Source organism: Rana temporaria, chromosome 7 (assembly GCF_905171775.1).
Source record: "Rana temporaria chromosome 7, aRanTem1.1, whole genome shotgun sequence".
Taxonomy (NCBI): Eukaryota; Metazoa; Chordata; class Amphibia; order Anura; family Ranidae; genus Rana; species Rana temporaria.
In genome coordinates, this window is record NC_053495.1 from 139,015,696 (window position 1) to 139,039,734 (window position 24,039).

General features: G+C 44.9%; 1 protein-coding gene across 2 annotated transcripts in view; it reads left to right on the forward strand.

The window, feature by feature from the left end:
• Positions 1–24,039, forward strand: part of GLMN (glomulin, FKBP associated protein) — a 124,595-nt gene that overhangs the window by 82,066 nt on the left and 18,490 nt on the right. For both annotated transcript variants that reach the window (XM_040360031.1, XM_040360032.1), the window contains exons 10-11: positions 20,251–20,281; positions 20,361–20,450. In XM_040360031.1, coding sequence (XP_040215965.1) covers positions 20,251–20,281; positions 20,361–20,450 — 121 coding nt within the window. The remainder of the gene's footprint in view (positions 1–20,250; positions 20,282–20,360; positions 20,451–24,039) is intronic.

Sequence of the window (24,039 nt, forward strand, 5' to 3'; positions counted from 1 at the left end):
ACAGCGGCACGCGCATGCGCGCAGGGGGTCTATCTCAGCTGTTCTCTATGAGACTTGAGATTACAGGACAGAGCAGGTCAGGTGATACACCTAGTCCTTATATGCTCCAGTCCACCTAACTGGTTCTGGCTGACGGTGGACACAGAGATCTTGTGCACATACTTCAGTATTTAGTACTGGTGGTGGACAGTGACATTTGCTTAAGGCGCATAGTGGGCTCTGCACCTTGCCAACCATCAAATAGCAGCGTCAGTGCTGGTCTATAGGTTCGCAAGTAGTTGCAACTATTGTGAGTACCTCAGCTTTATCATGGCTAAAGGCTCAGGGACTAGAAGCAAAAAAGCAAAGGGATCGCCATCTGGCTCAGAGGATCTCGGGCATGCTCCTGCGGCTGCTTCCTCTCCTGAAAAATTGAAGGAGGCCCAGGGTGAACCATCAGGGCTGTCAGATGCCTGTTCTGCCCTTGTCCCACTTGCTCCAGTTTTTGTGACACAGGAGGCTCTGGCCTCAGCTATGGGGGGTCTGGAGCAGAGATTAGCGACCTTGATTGCATCCTCTCTCTCAAGGGAAAAACGCACAAGGTCCCCCTCTCCCTCTGAGGAGTCCCTCGATTTGGGGCATGCATCCTCAGAAGAGGTTGATTTACCCTCTGGAGATCTGGCAGAAGGTCAGCTGGAAGTAGTGGACTCTGAGGATTCCACTTTGGGAGAACCCTTTTCGGCGTCGCAATCCGAAAAATTGTTGGTCCAGTCCCTCACTGAGATGGTCCGTTCGGCCTTCAAGTTGCCACTTTCAGAGCCAGCTTCAAGTGCAGTCTCATCTTTAGGCTCCTTAAAAGCTCCTCAAGCTAATTATTCCTTCCCGGTTCACCCCCTGCTGGAAGGGCTTATCTACAAGGATTGGGAACATCCAGATAGATATTTTCTTCCTCCTAAGAAGTTTTCGGTTTTATACCCCATGGAGGAACAATTCACTAAAAAATGGGGCATCCCCAAGGTTGACGCAGCTGTGTCCTGCGTAAACAAATCTTTGACCTGTCCAGTAGACAATGTTCTGGTATTCAAAGATCCGACAGACAAGAGATTAGAGACTTTATTAAAAACCTCTTTTGCTTCGGCGAGAGGAATAACCCAGCCTGCAATTGCGGCTATTGGGATTTGCCAGGCCTTGAAGGACCAGTTTAAAGGGGTCTTAAAGGAATTGCCGGCACAACAGGCCCATAATTTGGCTGAGTTTCCCAGAGCATTATGTTTTGCCATAGATGCTATTAAGGACTCCATTCAGCAGTCCTCACGTCTCACTCTCTTGCTAGTTCATATGCGCAGGTTACTCTGGCTGAAGAACTGGTCTGCTGAAGCCCCGTGTAAAAAATTACTGGCGGGGTTTCCCTTTCATGGAGAGCGTTTGTTTGGGGAAGATCTGGATAATTACATTCAGAAAATTTCCAGTGGCAAAAGTACACTGTTGCCAGTAAAGAAAAGGTTTAGGGGTCCCCCCTCCTTTAAGAGATCCTCCTCTCCTATCCCTAGTACTTCCGGTACCAGGCAGTTCCGACGGCCTCCTGGACGATTCAATGCAGGTGGGAAGCCACAGGGCCAGCCTCAGGCTTCCAAAAAGCCTTGGAACCGTAAGCCACAGGCCAAGCCAGCAACTAAGTCAGCATTATGAAGGTTCTCCCCCACTCAGCCGGGTGGGGGGAAGGCTTCAGCTGTTTGCGGAGGCTTGGCTAGACAGGATCCAAGACAGGTGGGTCCTCTCTACGGTCTCCGGGGGCTACAAGCTGGAGTTGAGCGAATTTCCTCCGCCGCGCTTCTTAACCTCGAACGTCCCAAAGGACCTCGGCAAAAGAAGGTCCTTAGCATTGGCCTTAGATCATCTGTTATCCCAAGGGGTAATCAGAGAGCTGCCAGTGGAAGAACAAGGTTTGGGGTTTTATTCCAATCTCTTCACCGTCCCCAAACCAAACGGGGATGTAAGACCCATCCTGGACCTCAAGGCCTTAAACAAGTTCCTAAGGGTCCAATCATTCCGGATGGAATCGATCAGGTCAGTGGTGGCCTCCCTGCAAGGAGGGGAACTACTAGCGTCCATCGATATAAAGGACGCATACTTGCACGTTCCTATCTTTCTCGACCATCAGAAGCTGCTTCGCTTCGCGGTAAATCAGCGCCACTTCCAGTTCGTGGCCTTACCTTTTGGTCTGGCCACCGCTCCTCGTGTTTTCACGAAAGTATTGGCTCCACTGTTAGCCTATCTAAGGTCTCAAGGCATATCCATAGTAGCCTATCTAGACGACCTATTGGTAGTAGACCGGTCAGTGGCCGATCTAAACTCAGCGGTACACAGAACCGTAAAATTTCTGGAATCCATGGGTTGGGTTCTCAACCTGGACAAGTCAGCCTTAATGCCTGTGCAAAGGCTCGAATATTTGGGTCTACTCATAGACACAAAGCTAAAAAGGGTCTTCCTGACCCAAAGGAAGTTCGAGGCTTTAAGAGAACCAGTTCAACTAGTCAAAGCAAAGCGTCAGCCTCCCATTCGCCTCTGTATGAGGTTACTGGGAAAGATGGTAGCCTCGTTCGAGGCCGTCCCATTTGCGCAGTTCCACTCAAGGGAGCTTCAACATGCCATTCTGTCCGCTTGGAACAAAAAGGTTCAAGCCTTGGATCTCCCTATGTCTCTCTCCCGGTCAGTCCGGCAGAGCCTTTGTTGGTGGCTGGTTCCCCGGAACCTGCTAAAGGGGAAGTCCTTTGTTCCCGTGACATGGCAGGTTGTGACCACGGACGCCAGTCTGCTAGGCTGGGGTGCAGTCCTGGGAGGTTTGTCTCTCCAGGGGAAATGGTCAGCCTCCGAGAGGTCTCTACCCATAAATCTGCTGGAAATTCGAGCAGTCTATCTAGCCCTGTCAGCTTGGTCAGACAGGTTGAAGGGTCTTCCGGTCAGGATTCAATCAGACAATGTCACTGCCGTGGCATACATAAATCACCAGGGGGGCACAAGAAGTCGTGCAGCCCAAAGAGAGGTGAATCGAATCCTGACCTGGGCAGAGAAATATGTCCCATGCATATCTGCAGTGTTCATTCCGGGAATAGACAATTGGCGAGCAGACTACCTAAGCCGCCAACAGGTGCTTCCAGGGGAATGGACTCTTCACCCCGACATCTTCCAGAGCATTTGTCAGAGGTGGGGAACACCAGATGTCGATCTCTTTGCATCGAGGTTCAATGCAAGGGTGGGCAACTTTCTGTCCCGGACAAGGGATCCACTTGCTTACGGCACGGATGCACTGGTGTTCCCATGGGACCAGTTCTCCCTAATGTATGCGTTTCCTCCGCTGCAATTATTACCCCGTCTTCTTCGCAGGGTAAGGTCGGAAGGAAGACCAGTGATTCTGGTGGCTCCAGCGTGGCCCAGAAGGGCCTGGTTCGCGGACATTGTAAGGATGTCCGTGGGGCAACCGTGGTCCCTTCCGCTTCGGCCAGACCTATTGTCCCAGGGGCCAATATTCCATCCTTCCTTACCGTCTCTCAATTTGACGGTTTGGCTATTGAGTCCCATATCTTAAAGAAAAGGGGTCTCTCTAATGCGGTGGCATCTACTTTGATTAATGCCAGAAAACCGGCATCCAGACTTATCTATTACCGAGTTTGGAAATCTTATGTGGCCTGGTGCGAGACCAGGGGTTGGCATCCCCGGAGGTATCTCATTGGCAGAATTCTGGAGTTTCTGCAGTTAGGGGCAGACATGAAGTTGGCCCTAAGCACCATTAAGGGCCAGATCTCGGCCTTATCGATTTTTTTTCAAAGGCCACTAGCTACACATTCCCTGATCAAAACCTTTTTGCAAGGTATGATCCGGCTTAGTCCACCAGTCAAGATTCCCTTGTGTCCATGGGATCTGAATCTGGTCCTTTCTGTCTTACAGAAACAACCATTTGAGCCCTTGGCTCATATTCCTTTGGTCCTTCTGACCAGGAAGGTGATATTTTTGGTAGCCATAACCTCCGCCAGGAGGGTTTCAGAGTTGGCGGCCTTGTCTTGTAAGGAACCGTACCTTATATTCCATAAGGATAGAGTGGTCCTACGGCCCCACCCGGCTTTCCTACCTAAAGTTGTTTCAAAATTTAATTTGAATCAGGATCTTGTTCTCCCGTCTTTTTTCCCAGAACCTAGTTCTGCAAGGGAGAAGTCTTTACGTACGCTAGACGTATTAAGAGCAGTTAAGATCTATCTTAAGGCTACTGCTCAGGTCCGGAAAACTGATACATTGTTTATCCTGCCAGAAGGTCCCAGATGTGGGCAGGCAGCGTCGAAGTCCATTATCTCCAAATGGATTCGGCAGGTCATTACTCAAGCCTATGGCTTGAGGGGAAAGGTTCCCCCGTTTAAGGTTAAAGCACATTCCACTAGAGCGGTGGGTACTTCCTGGGCAGTGCATCATCAAGCCTCCATGGCTCAAGTCTGCAAGGCCGCGACATGGTCGTCTGTCCATACTTTCACTAAGTTTTATCAATTGGACATAAGAAAGAATGAGGAGAGCGTCTTTGGGCGCAGTGTGCTGCAGGCTGCAGTTTGATTCCTCATGTCTGATGGCGCCTGGCTTATTTCTTGGGGTCTCCCTCCCCTCATAGCATTGCTTTAGGACGTCCCACATAGTAATTACTATGCTTCTCTGTGTCCCGTGATGTACGATAAAGAAAATAGGATTTTTATAACAGCTTACCTGTAAAATCCTTTTCTTTTGAAGTACATGACGGGACACAGAGCACCCGCCCCTCTTTTGGGGTATTTGGGACACTTATTGCTTGCTACAAAACTGAGGCACTCCCGGTATGGGAGGGGTTATATAGGGGAGGGAACTTCTTGCCTTAAGGGCGTGCCAGTGTCCACACCTGAAGGTACTCTCTATAACCCACATAGTAATTACTATGCTTCTTTGTGTCCCGTGATGTACTTCAAAAGAAAAGGATTTTACAGGTAAGCTGTTATAAAAATCCTATTTTTTTTGGCGTGGAGTGTCATGCTCGCCCCCTCCCTTGGCCTACAGGAGAGTCAGGACGCTCTATCCACGTTGCAGATAAAGGAGCCGTGTGCTTGTGGGCGTCCTGACTCTCCTGTAGTACAAGGGAGGGGGCGAGCACGACACTCCACATCAGTGAGAAAGCCTCGCATTACTGTGTGGAGTTACAGACGTAGGAACAGGAAGTGAGGATTTCTCAGAAGAAATAAGGACATTTTAAAAGCAAAATTGAAGGATAAGGTAAGTGAAGGAGGACTGCACTGAGGTAAAGGAAGTATTTAGGAAAAATTGTACCTTTACAACCCCTTTTAAAGAGGTTTTATACTGTGGAAACTACCCATATTTAGGCCTCATGCACACTGGACATTTAAAATGCTGCTTTTACAGGTGTTTGGCATTTGATTTTTCTGCCTCTAAACGCCCCTCTATGTTAGAATATGTGTTTATAGGTAGAAAAAACTGCATCTCTTGTGCTTTTAGAAGATGAGCATTTGGGCAGAAATATATATTTAGTTATACTTTTAAATATATACTTTTAAATATATGCATCTTTGTTTTCTTCATATTTTTTTTTTTTTGTTTATTTAATATTAACAATGCATGTTATGTTTTTTTATATATATATATACCCTTCCTTACAGAGGAAACTTTATTGTAATGAATATAGTACACATTGTAGTGAGCATTATTATTCTCACACATTACGAATTAAAGGCAAGGTATAATCGCAGGTGATGAAAGTCATATACCGGTAATCAATCCACATGGCATAAATATAGGGTGCAGCACGGGCACTATGGTATAATATCAGTCATAACACTATGGGGTCTATGTATATAACGACTTGCTGAATAAATATGACACAAATTCACACAGCTCTTACAAAATGTGCAGTATTTTGTGTTCTATAGCTATCTCATATGAAAATAAGCGCCATCTAGTGGCCAAAATTACTTTTTTTTCCCCGATTGAACTAGTTGTATACCCTCCGGTCCTAATTTAAAGGGTCACTAAAGGAAATTTTTTTTTTTGCTAAATAGCTTCCTTTACCTTACTGCAGTCCTGGTTTAATGTCCTCATTGTTCGTTTTTGCTTTGATGTTGCTGTAATACCTCTCTGTTCTGGACACTTCCTGGTTGTCTGTTTCCTGATCACCACAGTACTGGGAGATTTCTCACTGTGGTGACTAATCAAGGAGGTGTGATTAAAACCCCTCAGCACCAATCCAGTTTCGTTTTGCAAAACCTTCACTGCCATCTACTGGCTCTCTGGATCTGTACATCAGAGAACCAGGAAACAACAGCAAAAACTAAACTAAACTGCAGGCACATTATATGATTGGTTTTTATCTATTTTTAATCATTTAAAAGGAATCAGTTAACTATTATGTCTCTATATCCTGTAAACAGTCATTTCAGCAAAAATGTATTCCTTTAGTGACCCTTTAACCATGCATATGGTTTTGAATATGAAACAGTTCTAAAACGATCGAGCGCTATGGTTTGAACTACATTCGTTTACTCACCGTTTTAGAGATGATCGTGTAAAATCATTTCTGCTGTTATATCCGCGCCATGTTAGTTGTGGTCTTCCTTGTTTAGTTCCCTTTCTACTTCCGCCCACAGTTTCTTCTTTGCTGTGTAATCCTGCACGTGCGCAGTAAGTTGACTAGTCAAGTCTCTTCTTCGTTTCCAGTTACTACGGTAACGAAGCCCAGATGCAAACAACGTTTAGCTGGCTCTTCTCTTTAGTTCTCCTTATTTGAAAATGGCGCCGTCTGTCTCCTTTAGCCCTGTGACGTTGGAGTCACATGGTAACCACGATCCTCTTGGGGTGAAGATAGCTGCCTAACCATCGCGGGATGTCGGGGGGCTGACGTCAACCGGAAATGACGCAGCCCCGACATAAACAAAGAATGTATCCGGCAGGATCTCGGCTTGCCGGATTTAACGACGATACGGCACCTGCACGTGTCTACGTCATCACTCGGGAATATAGCGATTATAGGGAAAGAATGCAGGTAGGCAAAAATAACACATTGCAATTGATTAAGGAGATTAGGAGACGTAATTACATGTAAAGTTACATTTTTGGGTATACAACCGCTTTAAGTAATTTAAAAACAAATACTGCATCATGGCCACTAGATGGTGCTTATAACCCTACAAGATGGATATATAACACGGAGCATGGCAAATTTCATTTGAGTTTTATGAAAGTGACACATGTGCTTTTTTATACACAGACCCCTATGTTTGAGCAGGTAAAAAAATATATATTGCTGCCATACCATGAAAGGGTATGAACAGAAAATTTTAATATATTTAACTATGTACAGGCTGACCTTTATCTAAGGATCCCCTTGAAACTGAGTGTGAGACTAATCTATAACGTTATAAGAAGTGGGAGGGGGAGCCTGCACCTAGGTCTTGGCAGTCCTCCTTTTATCTATGTAAAGAGTCTCAATCAAGACAACCTTAATACACTGCTCAAAAAAAATTAAAGGAACACTTTGAAAACATATCGGATCTCAACGGGCAAAAATCTCCTGCTGGATATCTATACTGATATGGACTGGGTAATGTGTTAGGAATGAAAGGATGACACATCATTTGATAAAAATGAAAATTATCCACCTACAGAGGGCTGAATTCAAAGACACCCCGAAAATCAAAGTGAAAAAATTATGCAGCAAGCTAGTCCATTTTGCTGAAATTTCATTGTAACAACTCAAACAGTAGTTTGTATGGCCCCCAAGTGCTTGTATGCATGCCTGACAATATCAGGGCATGCTCCTAATGAGATGACGGATGGTGTCCTGGGGTATTTCTGGACCGGAGCATCACTGAGCTTCTGAACAGACTGAGGTGCAACCTGGCGGCACCGGATGGACCGAAACATAATGTTCCAGAGGTGTTCTTTTGGATTTAGGTCAGGTGACCGTGGGGGCCATTCAATGGTATCAATTTCTTCATTCTCCAGGAACTGGCTGCATGCTCTCGCCACATGAGGCCGGGTATTGTCGTGCACCAGGTGGAACCCAGGGTCCACTGCACCAGCGTAGGGTCTGACAATGGGTCCAAGGATTTCATCCCGATACCTAATGGCAGTCAGGGTGCCATTATGCAGCCTGTAGAGGTCTGTGCGTCCCTCCATGGATATGCCTTCCCAGACCATCACTGACCTGCCACCAAACCGGTCATTCTGAACAATGTTACAGGCAACATAAAATTCTCCGCCGCTTCCCCAGACCCTTTCACGTCTGTCACATATGTTCAGGGTGAACCTGCTCTCATCTGTGAAAAGCGTGGGGCACCAGTGGACTACCTGCCAATTCTGGTGTTCAATGGAAAATGCCAATCAATCCACAGTGTCCGGCAGTGAGCACAGAGCACACTAGAAGATCTCGGGCCACCCCCATGAAGTCTGTTTCTGATTAATTGGTCAGAGACATTCACACCAGTGGCCTGCTGGAGGTCATTTTGTAGGGCTCTGGCAGTGCTCATCCTGTTCCTCCTTGCACAAAGGAGCAGATACTGGTCCTGCTGATGGGTTAAGGACCTTCTACGGCTCTGTCCAACTCTCCTGGAGTAACTGCCTGTCTCCTGGAATCTCCTCCATGCTCTTGAGACTGTGCTGGGAGACACGGCAAACCTTCTGGCAATGACATGTATTGATGTGCCACCCTGGAGGAGTTAGACTGCCTGTGCAAACTTTAAAAGGTCCAAGTATCGCATTGTGCTATCAGTAGTGACACTGACCCTAGCCAAATGCAAAAACTAGTGAAAAACAGTCAGAAAAGATGAGTAGGGAAAAAAAATGTCCGACACCTCCACCTGAAAAACCATTCCTGTTTTGGAAGTTGTCTCATTGTTGCCCATCTAGTGCACCTGTTAATTTCAATTAACAGCAAAGCAGCTCAAACTGATTAACAACCCCCTCTGTATACACCTCTCGCCCTCTGCTACTTAGGCCCTTTTCACACTACAAAATAAATCCGTTTTAATAATCCGTTTTAAAATCCGTCAGATAATGTTAAAAAACGGAAGTTATACGTCCTTTATAAAATATCATTAAAGTCTATGGGATTTTTTTATGTTCCGTAAAGATCCGTAATAGTCCGTTATAACATACGGACGTTAGTTATAACGGAATATGTGACGGGTCTTGCACTATTTTTTGTAAATTATTTGTCCGTTGCAAGTAACGGATATATTAACGTCCGTTATATTTTAACATTGAAGTCTATGGCACATGGACGTTAGTAAATGTCTCCATAAATGTCCGTTATGTTAACGGACGTTAATTTTACTGAGCATGGATATTCAGGGGAACCCCGCTGTCAATTTAAAACAAAAATGACGTGCGGTTCCCGGTAAATATCCATAACCAGACCCTTCAGGTCTGGTATGGATATTCAGGGGAACCCCGCCGTCAATTTAAAACAAAAATGACGTGCGGTTCCCGGTAAATATCCATAACCAGACCCTTCAGGTCTGGTATGGATATTCAGGGGAACCCCGCCGTCAATGTAAAACAAAAATGACGTGCGGTTCCCCCTAAATATCCATAACCAGACCCATTATCCGAGCACGTTGACCTGGCCGGCCGCAGAAAAGAGGGGGGGACAGAGTGCGGCCCCCCCTCTCTCCTGAACCGCACCAGGCCACATGCCCTCAACATGGGGAGGATGTCCCCATGTTGATGGGGACAAGGGTCTCATCCCCACAACCCTTGCCCGGTGGTTGTGGGGGTATGCGGGCGGGAGGTTTATCAGAATCTGGAAGACCCCTTTAACAAAGGGGACCCCCAGATCCTGCCCCCCCCCCCCTGTGTGAAATGGTAATGGGGTACACTGTACCTCTACCATTTCACGAAGGAAGTAAAAAGTATTGTAAAAAAAACACACTGACACAAAAGAATAAAGTCCTTTATTAAAAAAAAAAAAAAAAAAAAACTCCAGCGCTGAAAAATCCACTCGTTCCCGGCTTCCAGCGTTGTCCTGATCCTGCGACGGGTGCGGGTGATCTCCCGCGATGAGAAGATCCAGCGTCGGGTGATCTCCGCTCCGGCGATGTGAAGATCCATCCAGCGCAGCATCCCGGACCTCCTCTCACCGCTGGGCACAGCCCAGCGAATGAGCGGAGGCAGCAGTGACATTTCTTATATAGAGGAGGCAGAGCCACTCGTCACGTGACCCTGCCCCCTCTGACGTACCTCTGCTACGTCACTGGGGAAGACCATGAAGAGGAAAGGTCTTTCCTCTTCATGGTCTTCCCCAGTGACGTAGCAGAGGTACGTCAGAGGGGGCAGGGTCACGTGACGAGTGGCTCTGCCTCCTCTATATAAGAAATGTCACTGCTGCCTCCGCTCATTCGCTGGGCTGTGCCCAGCGGTGAGAGGAGGTCCGGGATGCTGCGCTGGATGGATCTTCACATCGCCGGAGCGGAGATCACCCGACGCTGGATCTTCTCATCGCGGGAGATCACCCGCACCCGTCGCAGGATCAGGACAACGCTGGAAGCCGGGAACGAGTGGATTTTTCAGCGCTGGAGTTTTTTTTTTTTTTTTTTTAATAAAGGACTTTATTCTTTTGTGTCAGTGTGTTTTTTTACAATACTTTTTACTTCCTTCGTGAAATGGTAGAGGTACAGTGTACCCCATTACCATTTCACACAGGGGGGGGGTCAGGATCTGGGGGTCCCCTTTGTTAAAGGGGTCTTCCAGATTCTGATAAACCTCCCGCCCGCATACCTCCACAACCACCGGGCAAGGGTTGTGGGGATGAGACCCTTGTCCCCATCAACATGGGGACATCCTCCCCATGTTGAGGGCATGTGGCCTGGTGCGGTTCAGGAGAGAGGGGGGGCCGCACTCTGTCCCCCCCTCTTTTCTGCGGCCGGCCAGGTCAACGTGCTCGGATAATGGGTCTGGTTATGGATATTTAGGGGGAACCGCACGTCATTTTTGTTTTACATTGACGGCGGGGTTCCCCTGAATATCCATACCAGACCTGAAGGGTCTGGTTATGGATATTTACCGGGAACCGCACGTCATTTTTGTTTTAAATTGACGGCGGGGTTCCCCTGAATATCCATACCAGACCTGAAGGGTCTGGTTATGGATATTTACCGGGAACCGCACGTCATTTTTGTTTTAAATTGACGGCGGGGTTCCCCTGAATATCCATGCGACTTCTGGAGCTGGACTTCAAGAAAGGGTGAAATGTTTTTTATTAACGGACGTTAGAAAGGAATGATATAACGGATGTATACGGATATATACGGATAAACATTATCCGTTTTCAATAAAGGAAGAATGGTAAAATATTTATCCGTATGTATCCGTTATTAAATCCGTTAATAAACGTCCGTTAATAGGTGTAATACGGATATTATAAAACGGACATACAATCCATAGTGTGAAAGAAGCCTTAACTGACCAGATCAATATCCCAGGAGTTCCGATTCAAAAATGTTCCTTTAATTTTTTTGAGCAGTGTATAATGATCTAAGTTATTGTGTTCAGTAATGCACAGTATGCAGACTTTGGGGGGGGGGGGGGCATGTTTGATTGTGAAGAAACTCTATGTATTTCTAATATTTTTGGGCATGCTCAAATTAGATGAAAGCAAGTCTGTGACATTAGGGTTATATTGTGGCCTGTACTTGCACAAGTGTTGAGTTGGGGTCAAATCGGGTGTATGCAATATTACAATTGGCTAAGTTTATCAGAGGTCTTCAGACTACCAGTTGGTGTTTTATGTATTTTTGTCTATCTCTGACTGTTCCAATTTTAGTATCCAAGATTTTCTGTAAGTGCCAAATAAAACGCCAATATCCTTTTTCCTGAACTATAGAAAAAATTCTAATTACTAATTCTGTAAATGGCTCACATCCTTTCTTAGAAAGCTGTGTACAGAGCCTGAGGCCAAATCACATCATTGTATGATATATTGCATTTACAGCATGCTTTTAGTGCAGCTATGATAATATACATACTAGAGCGTAACATTTAAATGGATGCTGGTCAGATTTAGTTTTAATGATTTCTATTAATTCAGACCATTCCACTTGGATTCAGCAGCTGCAATGCTATATAGATAATGAAACGCAATGTATATAGTGGACCTGGGGGAAGCATTTTAGTTTTGTAGTTAGGAGGAACTGATTGTGCTAGCAAGTATAAGAGGGAGATTGATTTAGAAAAAACATGTATGAGATAAACCAAAAAAAAAGTTATGCAAAGGTGTCATTAAAGTGGAGTTCCACCCATAAATATAACATTACATCAGTAGTTTTAAAAAAATGTCATTAGTCCTTTAAGAAAAAAATATATTTTTTTAGATGCCTTCAAAGTTGTTGCTAGGCAGAATAGTTAATCTTCCTGTAAACCCGTTAAAATTTTTTATTTTTTTTCTCTCCTGCAAGGCAAAAGTCATAATGAGCTAATATGCACCGCATATTAGCTCATTATGAAATACTTACCTCGGAACGAGGTGTGTAAAACTTACCTGGTTCACGCCGAGCGAGAAATCATCTTGCTCCGGCGTGTCTTCCGGGTATCGCCGCTCCAGCGCTGTGATTGGCTGGAGCGGCGATTACGTCACTCCCGCGCGCGGGAGATTTAAATTCGGCCGAGGATCCCCCCTGCGCATGCGCCGCTGACGTCAGCGGCGCATTGCGAGGGGAATATCTCCTAAACCGTGCAGGTTTAGGAGATATTCTTTATACCTACAGGTAAGCCTTATTATAGGCTTACCTGTAGGTAAAAGTCATAAAGTGGGGTTTACAACCACTTTAAGCTTCCTAACCTACACCGCACAGACTCCTGGGAATGTAGTGGGTGTAACTTTCCAGGAGTCTGTGCACTCCCCAGTCTCGAAGAATCATGTGACTTGGACAGTACAGGTGCTGAAACCTGATCTGAAACCTATTACACTGCTGAAATCCAGGAAGTCATACAGTCTGGCTTCATGATGCCCACACTTAAGATGGCCCCAGTCAATTTCTATTTTATAAAGTGTCTAAATGCTGTAACAACCTAACAAAACGAACCTTAGTTTACAGACTAACTTTACTAGAATACATTAAGCTTGTGTATTACAGGGGTATTTATATTTAAAAAGTGAAATTGTGGCCGGAATTCCGCTTTAAATAGAAAAAAAAAAAAATTCTCAGTAAAACATAGGTGTCAAACACAAGGCCCGCGGGCCCTCGCATCTCCGGCCCTCCTCCAGACCATTACCTTCTACTTTTAAGCAATGCATCCAGCATCTTCCCAGCAGCAGCATAAGAAAAGGGGGGTGCACTGTGATGTAAGGGAGAGTGGGGGACTCAACTTCTGATGGTGGGGTGGCTCTTGACATCTAATGTAAGGGGAGATGATGCGCTGGACATCTAATCTTACAGATACAACCGGCTCTTTTAAGTGCACTCATAATGCTGATGTGGCCCACGAAAAAATTGAGTTTGACACCCCTGCAGTAAAAGCTGCACTCACAAAATGTCCACATAAACAGTATACATATTAATACTTATTGACTCGAGCATAAGCCTAGGGTGAGAATGCAGCAGCTACTGTAAGCGGAAAAGAGGGTCAACAATGCCCATTTGCACGCCTCACTGTGCCCATTGCCGCCTCACTGTGCCCATTGCAGCCTCACTGTGTCCGAGTAGGTGTATCTGAAATTTTTGACAGGCTGCGGGCGTCCATTCATTGTTTAAAAGTCGCGGTCTCCTCCTGGTCCCGTTCCGTGATAGGCGTTTTCCAGCAGCCAATCACAGATGTCTTTTCATCCTCGGACAAGAGAACGTCCGTGATAGGTGGAAGACTGAACACAGTGTCTGCTGGGAAACGCCCATTAAGGAAGAAACCAGGGGGAAGCCGCGACTTAAACAATGGATGCTTGCAGCCCCTCAGGGCCCTTGGCTTAAACATGAGTATAAGCCAAGGTGTGTATTTTCAGCCCTAAAAAAAGGGCTAAAGAACTCCGCTTATACGTGTGTGTGTGTGTGTTTATGTATATGTATATATGTATATATATATATATATATATATATATATATATATATATATATATACTGTAAATAAGAGTGTTAAACATTCATGAATAATCCAGTAAAGTTCATCAGAAAAAGAGGAAGAGAAGTGATCTTGTGCAAAAAGTTTATTTATACTTTTGTGTTGACAAAAATCCATATTTGTGTGGATAGCAAAATCTTCACACCCAAAGGTGCGCACCCAACTCTCAAGCCACTTACCAGCTACTCTGACCCAAAGATGGGGGTCTGACTGCACTTTATCACCGTATGCCCATGGAATGGATGCATATCAGGAGCCAAGATTCCAGGATGCCCACTTCTTAATCCTCTTGGGGATATTAAAAAGTTTTTATTTCTGCACTTAGAGGCGCCTTAGTTTTTAAGATTCCAGAATGCGTTACCATATGACCAGGATTTTCAACAGTGAGCTTTAGCAAAAGAGAGATACAAAGGAGGAACTCCTAGTCTAGGAATTAAAACCCAAGCTTTTTAATAAAGGTTAAAACTACTTGCAAGAAGGCAGGAGTAAAATCGTATTGTAAAACATCACACCAATCACATGCAGACACCCCGGCGGGTGTGATAAAGTCACCGCTGTAGCTCCTCCCGACTAGTTTTGTTCAAAAGAACACTATCAAGGGATAAAGGAGTATAGCGGTGGATACAATCTGAATTTTATATTTAGAAAAACAACCTTCTAATTATCTTCAGCTGGATGTGATTGATTCTGTGTAGCATGGGCAATCCACGCTACCCCCGTAGAACCAAAGTGCACGCGTGCAAATGTGAAACAATGAATGGAAAAAAATGAATGAAAAAACGATATCAATAAATGAAGGTGCTGCACAAAAAACTGAATACTAGGCTTGCAATATATGTAGAAAAAATACAAGATACGTGCGCAACCAAATTAGGCAATAAATATTGCAAACAAGTGTCCTTATTCTAGTGACGGAATATACATGTGAAAAAAAGGAGAAAGTCCTTATAGGATCACACCGATACAAGGGCTCATGCAGGGACTCAATTCTCTGTCAGATGACAAGGTAAATGCAGATAGCTTCAACAAATTCCCACGGACAAGTATGATAAATGGCCGCTTACCAGATCCGTCGGATTCCCGCAGGGATCAAATGGGCTCTGCACAGAGATATCCTCGGCTGGTTCGGAACGATCACTCCCGGTACACTCCTCTGTTGCTGGTAATCAGGAGATGATACCTCTATCTCCTACAGGATTTTTCAGGGGATAGAATCAGCCTCAGGAAATGGGTAAAGAGGAAAAAAGGCGCTTCATAGTGCAGTAATTCGTTTAAAAACTTTTACTTTTATTCCACTCGATGGAACAAAAAACTGACATCTAAAAGGCTTCATAGGTTACAAAGTTTCAACTAAGAAGCATGGGCAAACAAACAAACCAGCTTCGGCTCAGGCCGATCAGCTGGGGGCGTGGTGACGTCAGCAACTATCGCTCCACCCGACGCTGCGTTTCTCCCAAGAGGGCATCGACTGGGAAAGCAACTCTATGCCTCCTTTCCCAGTCGATGCCCTCTTGGGAGAAACGCATCGTTGGGTGGAGCGATAGTTGCTGACGTCGCCACGCCCCCAGCTGATCGGCCTGAGCCGAAGCTGGTTTGTTTGTCTGATTTGACAGCTTCCTGACAGGATAGCTCAGGAAGGTTAGGATTTGTGTTGAACACGCATGAGCTCATCCCAAGCCTAGTACACTTGATCAAAAAAATAATACGATAAATACCGCTTTCGGCGCAATCGTAAGATAATTTGATCGTTCTTACACAGCTTTCAAAAGCAGTTCATCTGAAGTTATCTGAAGGGACAAACATGACAATTTTTCTCGTACAGTACCAGATTGTATCATATTTAATTTAATCAATACAGTATTTGTTCGAAAATACAATACATTAGCCCTCAAAAATTCCACTCGCATTCTAGTGTGGGCTGCCTGGGAGTGAAGGGGGGGGGGGGGCGAGCACCGCCGGCAGCCTAGTTTGTATGGGAGCGATCGTAGGGGAAGAGAACGAAGCGTTACCGCCTGGTTGATCAGAGGAGGGAACATAACAGCTTACATTTCAATAGCTGTGTGTTCCTCGCCTCACGCCGTCACATACAGCCCCTCCCCCTTGTCCGGGCACTTTGATAGACAGATCACCCGTCCCAGGATTGTATGAGGTTTTTTTAAAAAGTGCCCGGACAAGGGGGAGTAGCTGTATATGACGGCGCTTGGCGGGGAACACACAGATATTGAAATGAAAACAGCTGTTCTGTTCCCTGCGCTTTGATTAACCAGGCGGTGGCGGCTCTCCTCTCTTCTTCCCCTACACAGGTAGGCTGCATTGGGGACACATGGCTGCACTGGCGGGCACTGGCAGACATTGCAGGCTGCATTGGTGGACACGGGCAGGCTGCGTTTTTGGGCACAGATAAAGTTGTTGTTAATATTTATATTTATAACTTAATTCTGCATAAAACATTTACCGTATTTTCCGGCGTATAAGACGACTGGGCGTATAAGACGACCCCCTAATTTTCCAGGAAAATTTTTGGTTTTGGGCTATACTCGCTGTATAAGACTACCCCCTTCTTACTAGTCTTTCTGGAAGCTGAGGGGTAGCCAGAACCGCTGACAGAAACAGGCTTTTTCAAATCTCACTGTGCCATTACATTACATTCCTCACTGTGCCATTACATTACATGCCCCCACTGTGCCATCACTTGCCCCTCACTGTACCATCACTTGCCCCTCACTGTACCATCACTTGCCCCTCACTGTGTCATCACTTGCCCCTCTCTGTACCATCACTTGCCCCCACTGTGCCTGAACTTGCCCCCTAGTGCAATCACCGCAAACACTCACTTTTTTTGCAGGCGGTGACAGTCTCCGTGCTGCGAGCGCGAGCGTCAATGATTTGAAAGCCGCGCCTTCTCTTCAGAGTGTTCTGTGATAGGCGGAACACAAATTTTCCCAGCAGCGCCTCTGTTCTGTGTTCCGCCTATCACGGATGTCTTCTCATCTCGTCCGAGGATGAGAAGGCATCTGTGATAGGAGGAACACAGAACAGAGGCGCTGCTGGGAAGATTTGTGTTCCACCTATCACAGAACACTGTGAGGAGAAGGAGCGTCTTTTAAATAATTGACGCTCGCAGCAGCACGGAGACCGTACCCGGCGTATAAGACGACCCCCGACTTTGGATGCATGTTTTTGCATCCAGAAAGTCGTCTTATACGCCGGAAAATACGGTAAGTGTTATTTCATGAGATAATTTGTGAGGGCGTGTTTAGGGGCAGAGTAGGGGTTTGGCAGGGCAACTGGTGACGAGTAAGCCTTGAGGCCTGCTAGTGGCTCAGGACTTGAAATTTTGAGCCCTGCGTTACATCGCTTTCAATGTTGTATTCTGTCGTACGAGAATTTTCAAAAAATTTAGTGACCTTCATTTCCAATACGAGACTAGCATGCAAAAAAAAAAAAATGGACAATCATTCGTCCAATATTCCCATCATGTGTATAAGGCTTAAGCTGTTAAGCCAGCTGTAGCTTTGGAAAGCATGCCTCCGTTTTTTTAAGCTACTGTTCTAGAAGGATTGACGTATTTTCTTTAGTTCTACTTTAGAATTTTTTTTTACAGTTTCTCTTCAGTCATTATTCCTTGCTACACTGCTAAGTGAGCTGGTCTATGCATAGCATGTATCCGGATTAACCAGTTCTTAGCCTAGCCTTGTAGTCCTGTACCCAGACCTCCCTTTTTAATGCCGAAAAACGATCGTGTGTAAGCGGCATTACCCTCTTAATGGCATTTTCCTGCAGGCCAGTTCGTCCCAACTGGTAGCTTCTAGACATGGAGACTAGCTTTTCACTGTTTTTTGAATATTTTTCACTGATAAGACACCCGTTTCTTGTTCTAGGATGTTGAGGCCTCACTGGATCTGGGGAATTGGGAGCATCCTTAGCCCTGTGACTTTTGAGGTTAAGGAAAAGCAGGATCCCTTTAAGGCTCTGGTGCCCAACCTGTGGTCCACTCACTTTCTGTGTGGCCCTCAGGGACTCTGCGGACACTAATCTGTATTTCCCTACTGCCCTCTTATAGCAGTGTGTTTTTTTTTTATATCCGTGATTTCTAGCCATCTCATGTATCATTTGTCCAGTTTGACTGTTTCCTGAGCCTTGTCCCCAATCTCCAACAGCTCCAATAGCATGTTCAGTCTCTGACCATCTCCCGCACCATGTCTGCTGTCTCCAACCATCTCTTGCATTAAATTCATAGTCTCTGACCATCTCTTGTATCATATCCACCTATATAGGGATATGCTTTGTTCATATTTCATTTCATAGGTTTACCACCACCACCCAGAGCAGGTGAGTAAATAATCTTCAGTGGGGACACATGTCCCTTTGACAACTCCCTAAGGTAGGGATTCAGTTGATTTTGGCAAGATATATTCTCTTGAGCTGTTGCATTTAGAGGACAAGAACTTTACAGCAAGGCTTTACTTGCACGTCAAAGAGGAAATAGATATACGAGCAATGCCAATTCCACAGTCAGAGATGTAACCTAACAATGCATTAGATTAACTAAAATCTTTTCTTTCAGAAACCTGGTGATATTGTGTACTCTAATAAATATGTGAAAGATGTCACTGTAAATACTTATTTATAATAGTATCTTCTATCCCATAAATAGCCTGGAACTGGAAAAGCTAAGGAATACACAATTGCCTGATCCCCTGTGATAAAATAAGTGTACCTCGCTTATTGATGGGGTTGAGCTCTAGAATTCTAGTAGATAACGAAGAATTGTATGAAGCCTGACTGTGAATGATGCTGAAAGGAATGTCTTGCATGTATATTGATATTGATGGGTGATAGCAAGGACCATTAGTCACCTGCAAAGAGAATCCATCATGCTGCCTGTCCTCTGTAATCACTGTAAAAAGCCACAACCTCCTAGAGATTATTACCATTTTTAACATACTGTAAATATATAGCAAATTCTTTTACACCTTTCAGTCTAATGAGAACTTCACTTCCTGTCCTGTAGATCCAAAAAAAAAAAGGAAATCCCTACAAAATAAGACCCCTTTCATACTGGGGCGTTTTTCGGGTGTTTTTCAGGTGCTTTGGCGTTAAAAATAAAAAAAGCCTGTAAAGCGCCTGAAAGAAGCCTCTTCTGCAATCCCAATGTGAAAGCCCGAGTGCTTTTAGAGCCCTTTCACACAGCCAGCGCCCGAAAAACGATGGCAAAGCCCCGCTAAGACCCCTTTCACACAGGGGTGTTTTTCAGGCGCTTTGGCGTCTAAAAAAAAGCTCCCTCAATTGGAAGGGGGCTTTAGGAGCGATGTATTCAACGCTTTTAAATTGCTGCCAAGAAGCTGCTTGCAGGACTTTTTTTGACTCCCTTCCAGCGCAGCGCCTCAGTGTGAAAGCACTCTGGCTTTCACATTGGGATTGCAGATGCAGCTTCTTTCAGGCGCTTTTTTTAACGCTAAAGCACCTGAAAAAACGCCCCAGTGTAAAGGGGTCTAAGGGGAATTTTCCTATTCGTTGTCACCAGGTGTCCCCATTGGAAGATTTAAGCAGGCGATAGATGGATCAACATCAGCCGGATGAATGTTGATTTATCTATGGCTGTTCCCGTTTGTGAGACGTTGATCTAATGGGCTCTAAAGGGTTTGTTGTAAAATTTGTGTTTGATCAGCGCTGCAGCCAATTGCAGTGTATTCTGACAGCGGATGGGTCCTAGCTGTCAGAATGTCAGAATACCATTACATAGGGGGAGGATTACCACATCCACCTTGATGGTGTGGATGGGAGGAAGAAGAAAAGCATGATCCATCCGTGGCCAGCCTTACCCTTACCTCTTGTTTTGGTGGTTCAAAATGTTGTATTTCCCTTCACCTTTTTTATCTGTGACAATGGTCACAATGATTGTGTATGAATCTCCCCATTATGGACACAGACAGCAATGAAAAAAAACAAAACAGGGACTATGCATACACTTTGACGTCCACGTTAATAGTGTGTTCTTCCTGCCATTACATGCCTGATTATTTTGGGCTAGGTGGGCTTTTTAAATAAAAAAAAAAAAAAAAATTATATATATATATATATATTTTTTTTTTTTTTTTTAATTGATTATAAAATCCTGACATTCCAATCAATTCTGTTTTTCAGGACTGAAGAATCTGTGTCATCCAAAGGACTTGTAAGTTCACATTTGAACTGTAGAGTAGTTGACTGACAGATGCAACCATGGCACATAGTCTGAAGCTGTCTATTTGCAGGAATTATTGGAGCACAGTCTGCTAAGAGTTGATAATGAAAGTCTCCATGAAGATTTGTTAGACATTAAAGCAGTTGGCCAGGTTTTACAGGTAAGTGGATTAAGCATTAGATATTTATTTTTTTGGCGGCTTGGGGATAATGTAGTCATATAAATCATAGTGCCTGCATGGTAGTGACTGTGTTTATACAGGTTGCCACACAGCTTAGCCCTAAACCCAGGACCCTGCATTCCCTTTATCTGATCTCCCACAGTACACAAAGCATGGAAATGGAATTATTTTAGTAAATATAAACTGCCAAATACCTTTTCTCATAAGCAGTATATAACAGTCTTGTGACGTCTATCAGTGTCTGGTTAAAGCTTGTAGGAGGAGTTTTCATTCTACTCTGACAGTCTGAGGTTGCAGAACCCCCGGCCCTCTGTCTGGACAGTGCTGATTGGCCCTGTGCTGATAACATGCACCTTTCCAAGCATGCTGTACTGCATATATAGACTGGTTTTACTATTATGGGTTTAGTAAAACTTAAAGGGGTTGTAAAGCTTTGTGTTTTTTCACCTTGATGCATCCTATGCATTAAGGTGAAAAAACACCTTGCACTCTCTGGCCCCCCCGAGCCCCCGTTTTTTCTTACCTGAGACACAAAACTCCGTAGGCGCGATGGTTGACCCCAGCTTGAGGGGGCTCTTCATTGGAGCCATTGGCTCCCGCTGCTGTCAATCAAATCAATGACGCGGCACACCGGGGGCGGGGGTGAGTGATACAGTCGGCAGCTATGGCACTGACTGTATCGCACGGGAGCGTGCCCGCGCGCTAACTCCCTTGGGAGAACGCTTCCCAGAGGGGTTTAGCTCTTGCGGGGAGGAGCCGAGACTCTGTGTAGTTAATTTTTTCAATTTTATCATTTTCCCAGCGTACTTTTTAATACATAAATTCATAACCAATCGGCTTCCAGGTTTTATTGCCACATTTTAATTGAACAAGCTAAGGTCAGACACTGATTGGATTGTATGCAGAGGGGAGTCTGATTTTGTGCACTCCAGCTTTAGTAAGTAAACCGCAATGACAACAGTTTCACCAGGCAAGAAGGAAAATCTGTAACCAGGACACGGCTAAAAAAAAAAAAAAGCTGACCGATTTTGTCGAGATTTTCCCTCACTGTGACCCCCTATATAGCAGTAAAAACTCAGCAGGAGCTCCAACTACCAGGGCTGTGGAGTCGGTAGATAAATGTTCCGACTCCTCAGTTTTATGTACTTCCGACTCCGACTCCCCGACTCCGACTCCTCTGTATTAATATACGAATGTATTTTATACATTCCTTGAGGGAAAGAAACGCAACCTATCACAGGACTACTGGCTGGGAAGCCAACAGTCTACTGTATTGCACAGTTTAAGCAAAAGACAAACACAATGAAAACAATCAAGTGACTGGATAGTAGCAGCAGGCATAAACATCAGGAACAGGATCTTTACCAGTTCAAAAATACAAACCACATTATTTGGTTGTTTTAGAACAAAAACAAAGCTTATCTATAATGAACCAAAAACAAAATCTGTAAAATCTAGAAATGGTTTATATTAATCTTGAAATGTAGTTATAGGCTTAGCAAATGCAAATCAATTCAATGTAGAGTTCTAAGGAAGAGAATTCCCTCTGCCAGATCCTCTTTCATAGAGGCTCTTAAGTCAGACTTTATTATTTTTAGGGCTGAAAATAATCTTTCGACACTGACTTGGGTGGGTGGCATTGCAGTAACTATTCTGGCCACATCACTAACGATCTCTGGATAAACAAGGATGGCTTCTTCAACAGTAAGTTTTGATGAGCGATCATACTTTTCAACTTCTTTTAGTGCTTTATAAAACTCCTGTTGGAATTTTATTATTTGGACACTTACTGGTTCTCTAACATGCGTTCCCTGTAAAAGCAGAACACAACACTATGGAAAGTATGAGTATTGCAGCTCCTAATTGTGCGTTGCGTGCCATATAGTGAAGCACATGAAAAGCATGCTTCTTCACGGTCACTTAACGTGTTCGTTTTGCGGTTACGTGAGGCACTGCATGCATTGGTCTTTATTCTTAGGCCCCATACACACGAGAGGATTTATCCGCAGATACGGTCCAGCGGACCGTTTCCACGGATAAATCCTCTCAAAGATATCCGCTGATTTCGATGGGATGGAGTGTACACACCATCGCATTGAAATCCGCGCGGAAATCCTCTGCCGATGACGTGTCGCGCCGTCGCCGCGATTATGACGCGGCGACGGGCGCGACGCTGTCATATAAGGAATTCCACGCATGCGTCAAATCATTACGACGCGTGCGGGGAATCCCTTTGGACGAATGGATCCGGTAAGTCTGTACAGACGAGCGGATCCATCCGTTGGAATGGATTCCAGCAGATGGATATGTTGTGCAGCACAACAAATATTCGATCTGCTGGAATCCATCCCAGAGGAGATTTCTCCGCGGAAACAGATCCGCTGGCGTGTACACACCATAGGATCTATCCGCAGAAACCCATTTGCTGGGATTTATCTGCGGATGGATTCTATCGTGTGTATGGGGCCTTACAGTAGAGAAGTCATTAATTATAACTTTTTGTGAATTGGGACATTTAAACTTGCTTTTTTTTTTTTTTTTTATTCCAATCTAAATTTAGTAGGAGTCGGAGTCGGTGCATTGTTTGCCGACTCAGACTCCAGGTACCCAAAATTTCCTCCGACTCCTCGACTCCGACTCCGACTCCACAGCCCTGCCAACTACCCACTCTATCAGAAATAAATATATATATATTTTGGTTGGGCCTAAACCTTGCTTTAGTTCATCACATTTCTGGGTAGTAATGTCTAAATCAGTTCAACAGATTCATGTACCTAAGAAGAAGAATTTTCCTGGAATAGACTTTTTTTTCTTTTTAATTTTCATGTGCAGAAATCTTATCCATTTCATTTATTTTATTTCATTTACAAATTTTTGGAAAGTTTTTATCATGAATATAGGATTGAAGCCAAACTTTAGGCACCCCAAAAAACAAGTCATGTTGGAGTGTATTGGCTCTTGAGTAATAATGTCAGAAGCAAGGGATGTGATCTGTTGTCTATGAAAATCTTATCTCGGCATACTTATGGATGGCTCCATACCATGGGTTGGCATACATCTGGAGAGGCAATAATAGATGGATACACAGCATCAACACAAAATTATATTCAGGCCTGTGACTAATCGATTGCATATTACCACGCCAATGCTTGCTCTGAAGTTTACAACAATCCCATCCCCGATCTTTTGCTAATTACCGTATTTTTCGGACCATAAGACGCACTTTTTTACCTCAAATGTATGGGTGAAAAAGTCCCCCCCCCCCCCCCCCCCCCCCGTCATCGCCATTTCACATACCGGGCATAGCGGTGGTCGCAAAACACAGGCAGACAGCCGGCGGGATCATCAGCGGGGATTAACAGCAGGCACCATCAGCAGGGACCATCGGCGGGCTATTCAGCGGGGTTTTCGGCGGGCTAATCAGCTGGGTTTTCGGCGGGCTAATCAGCGGGGTTTTTAGCGGGGATCATCAGCGGGCTAATCAGGGGGGTTTTCGGCGGGCTAATCAGCGGGGTTTTCGGCGGGCTAATCAGCGGGGTTTTCGGCGGGCTAATCAGCGGGGTTTTCG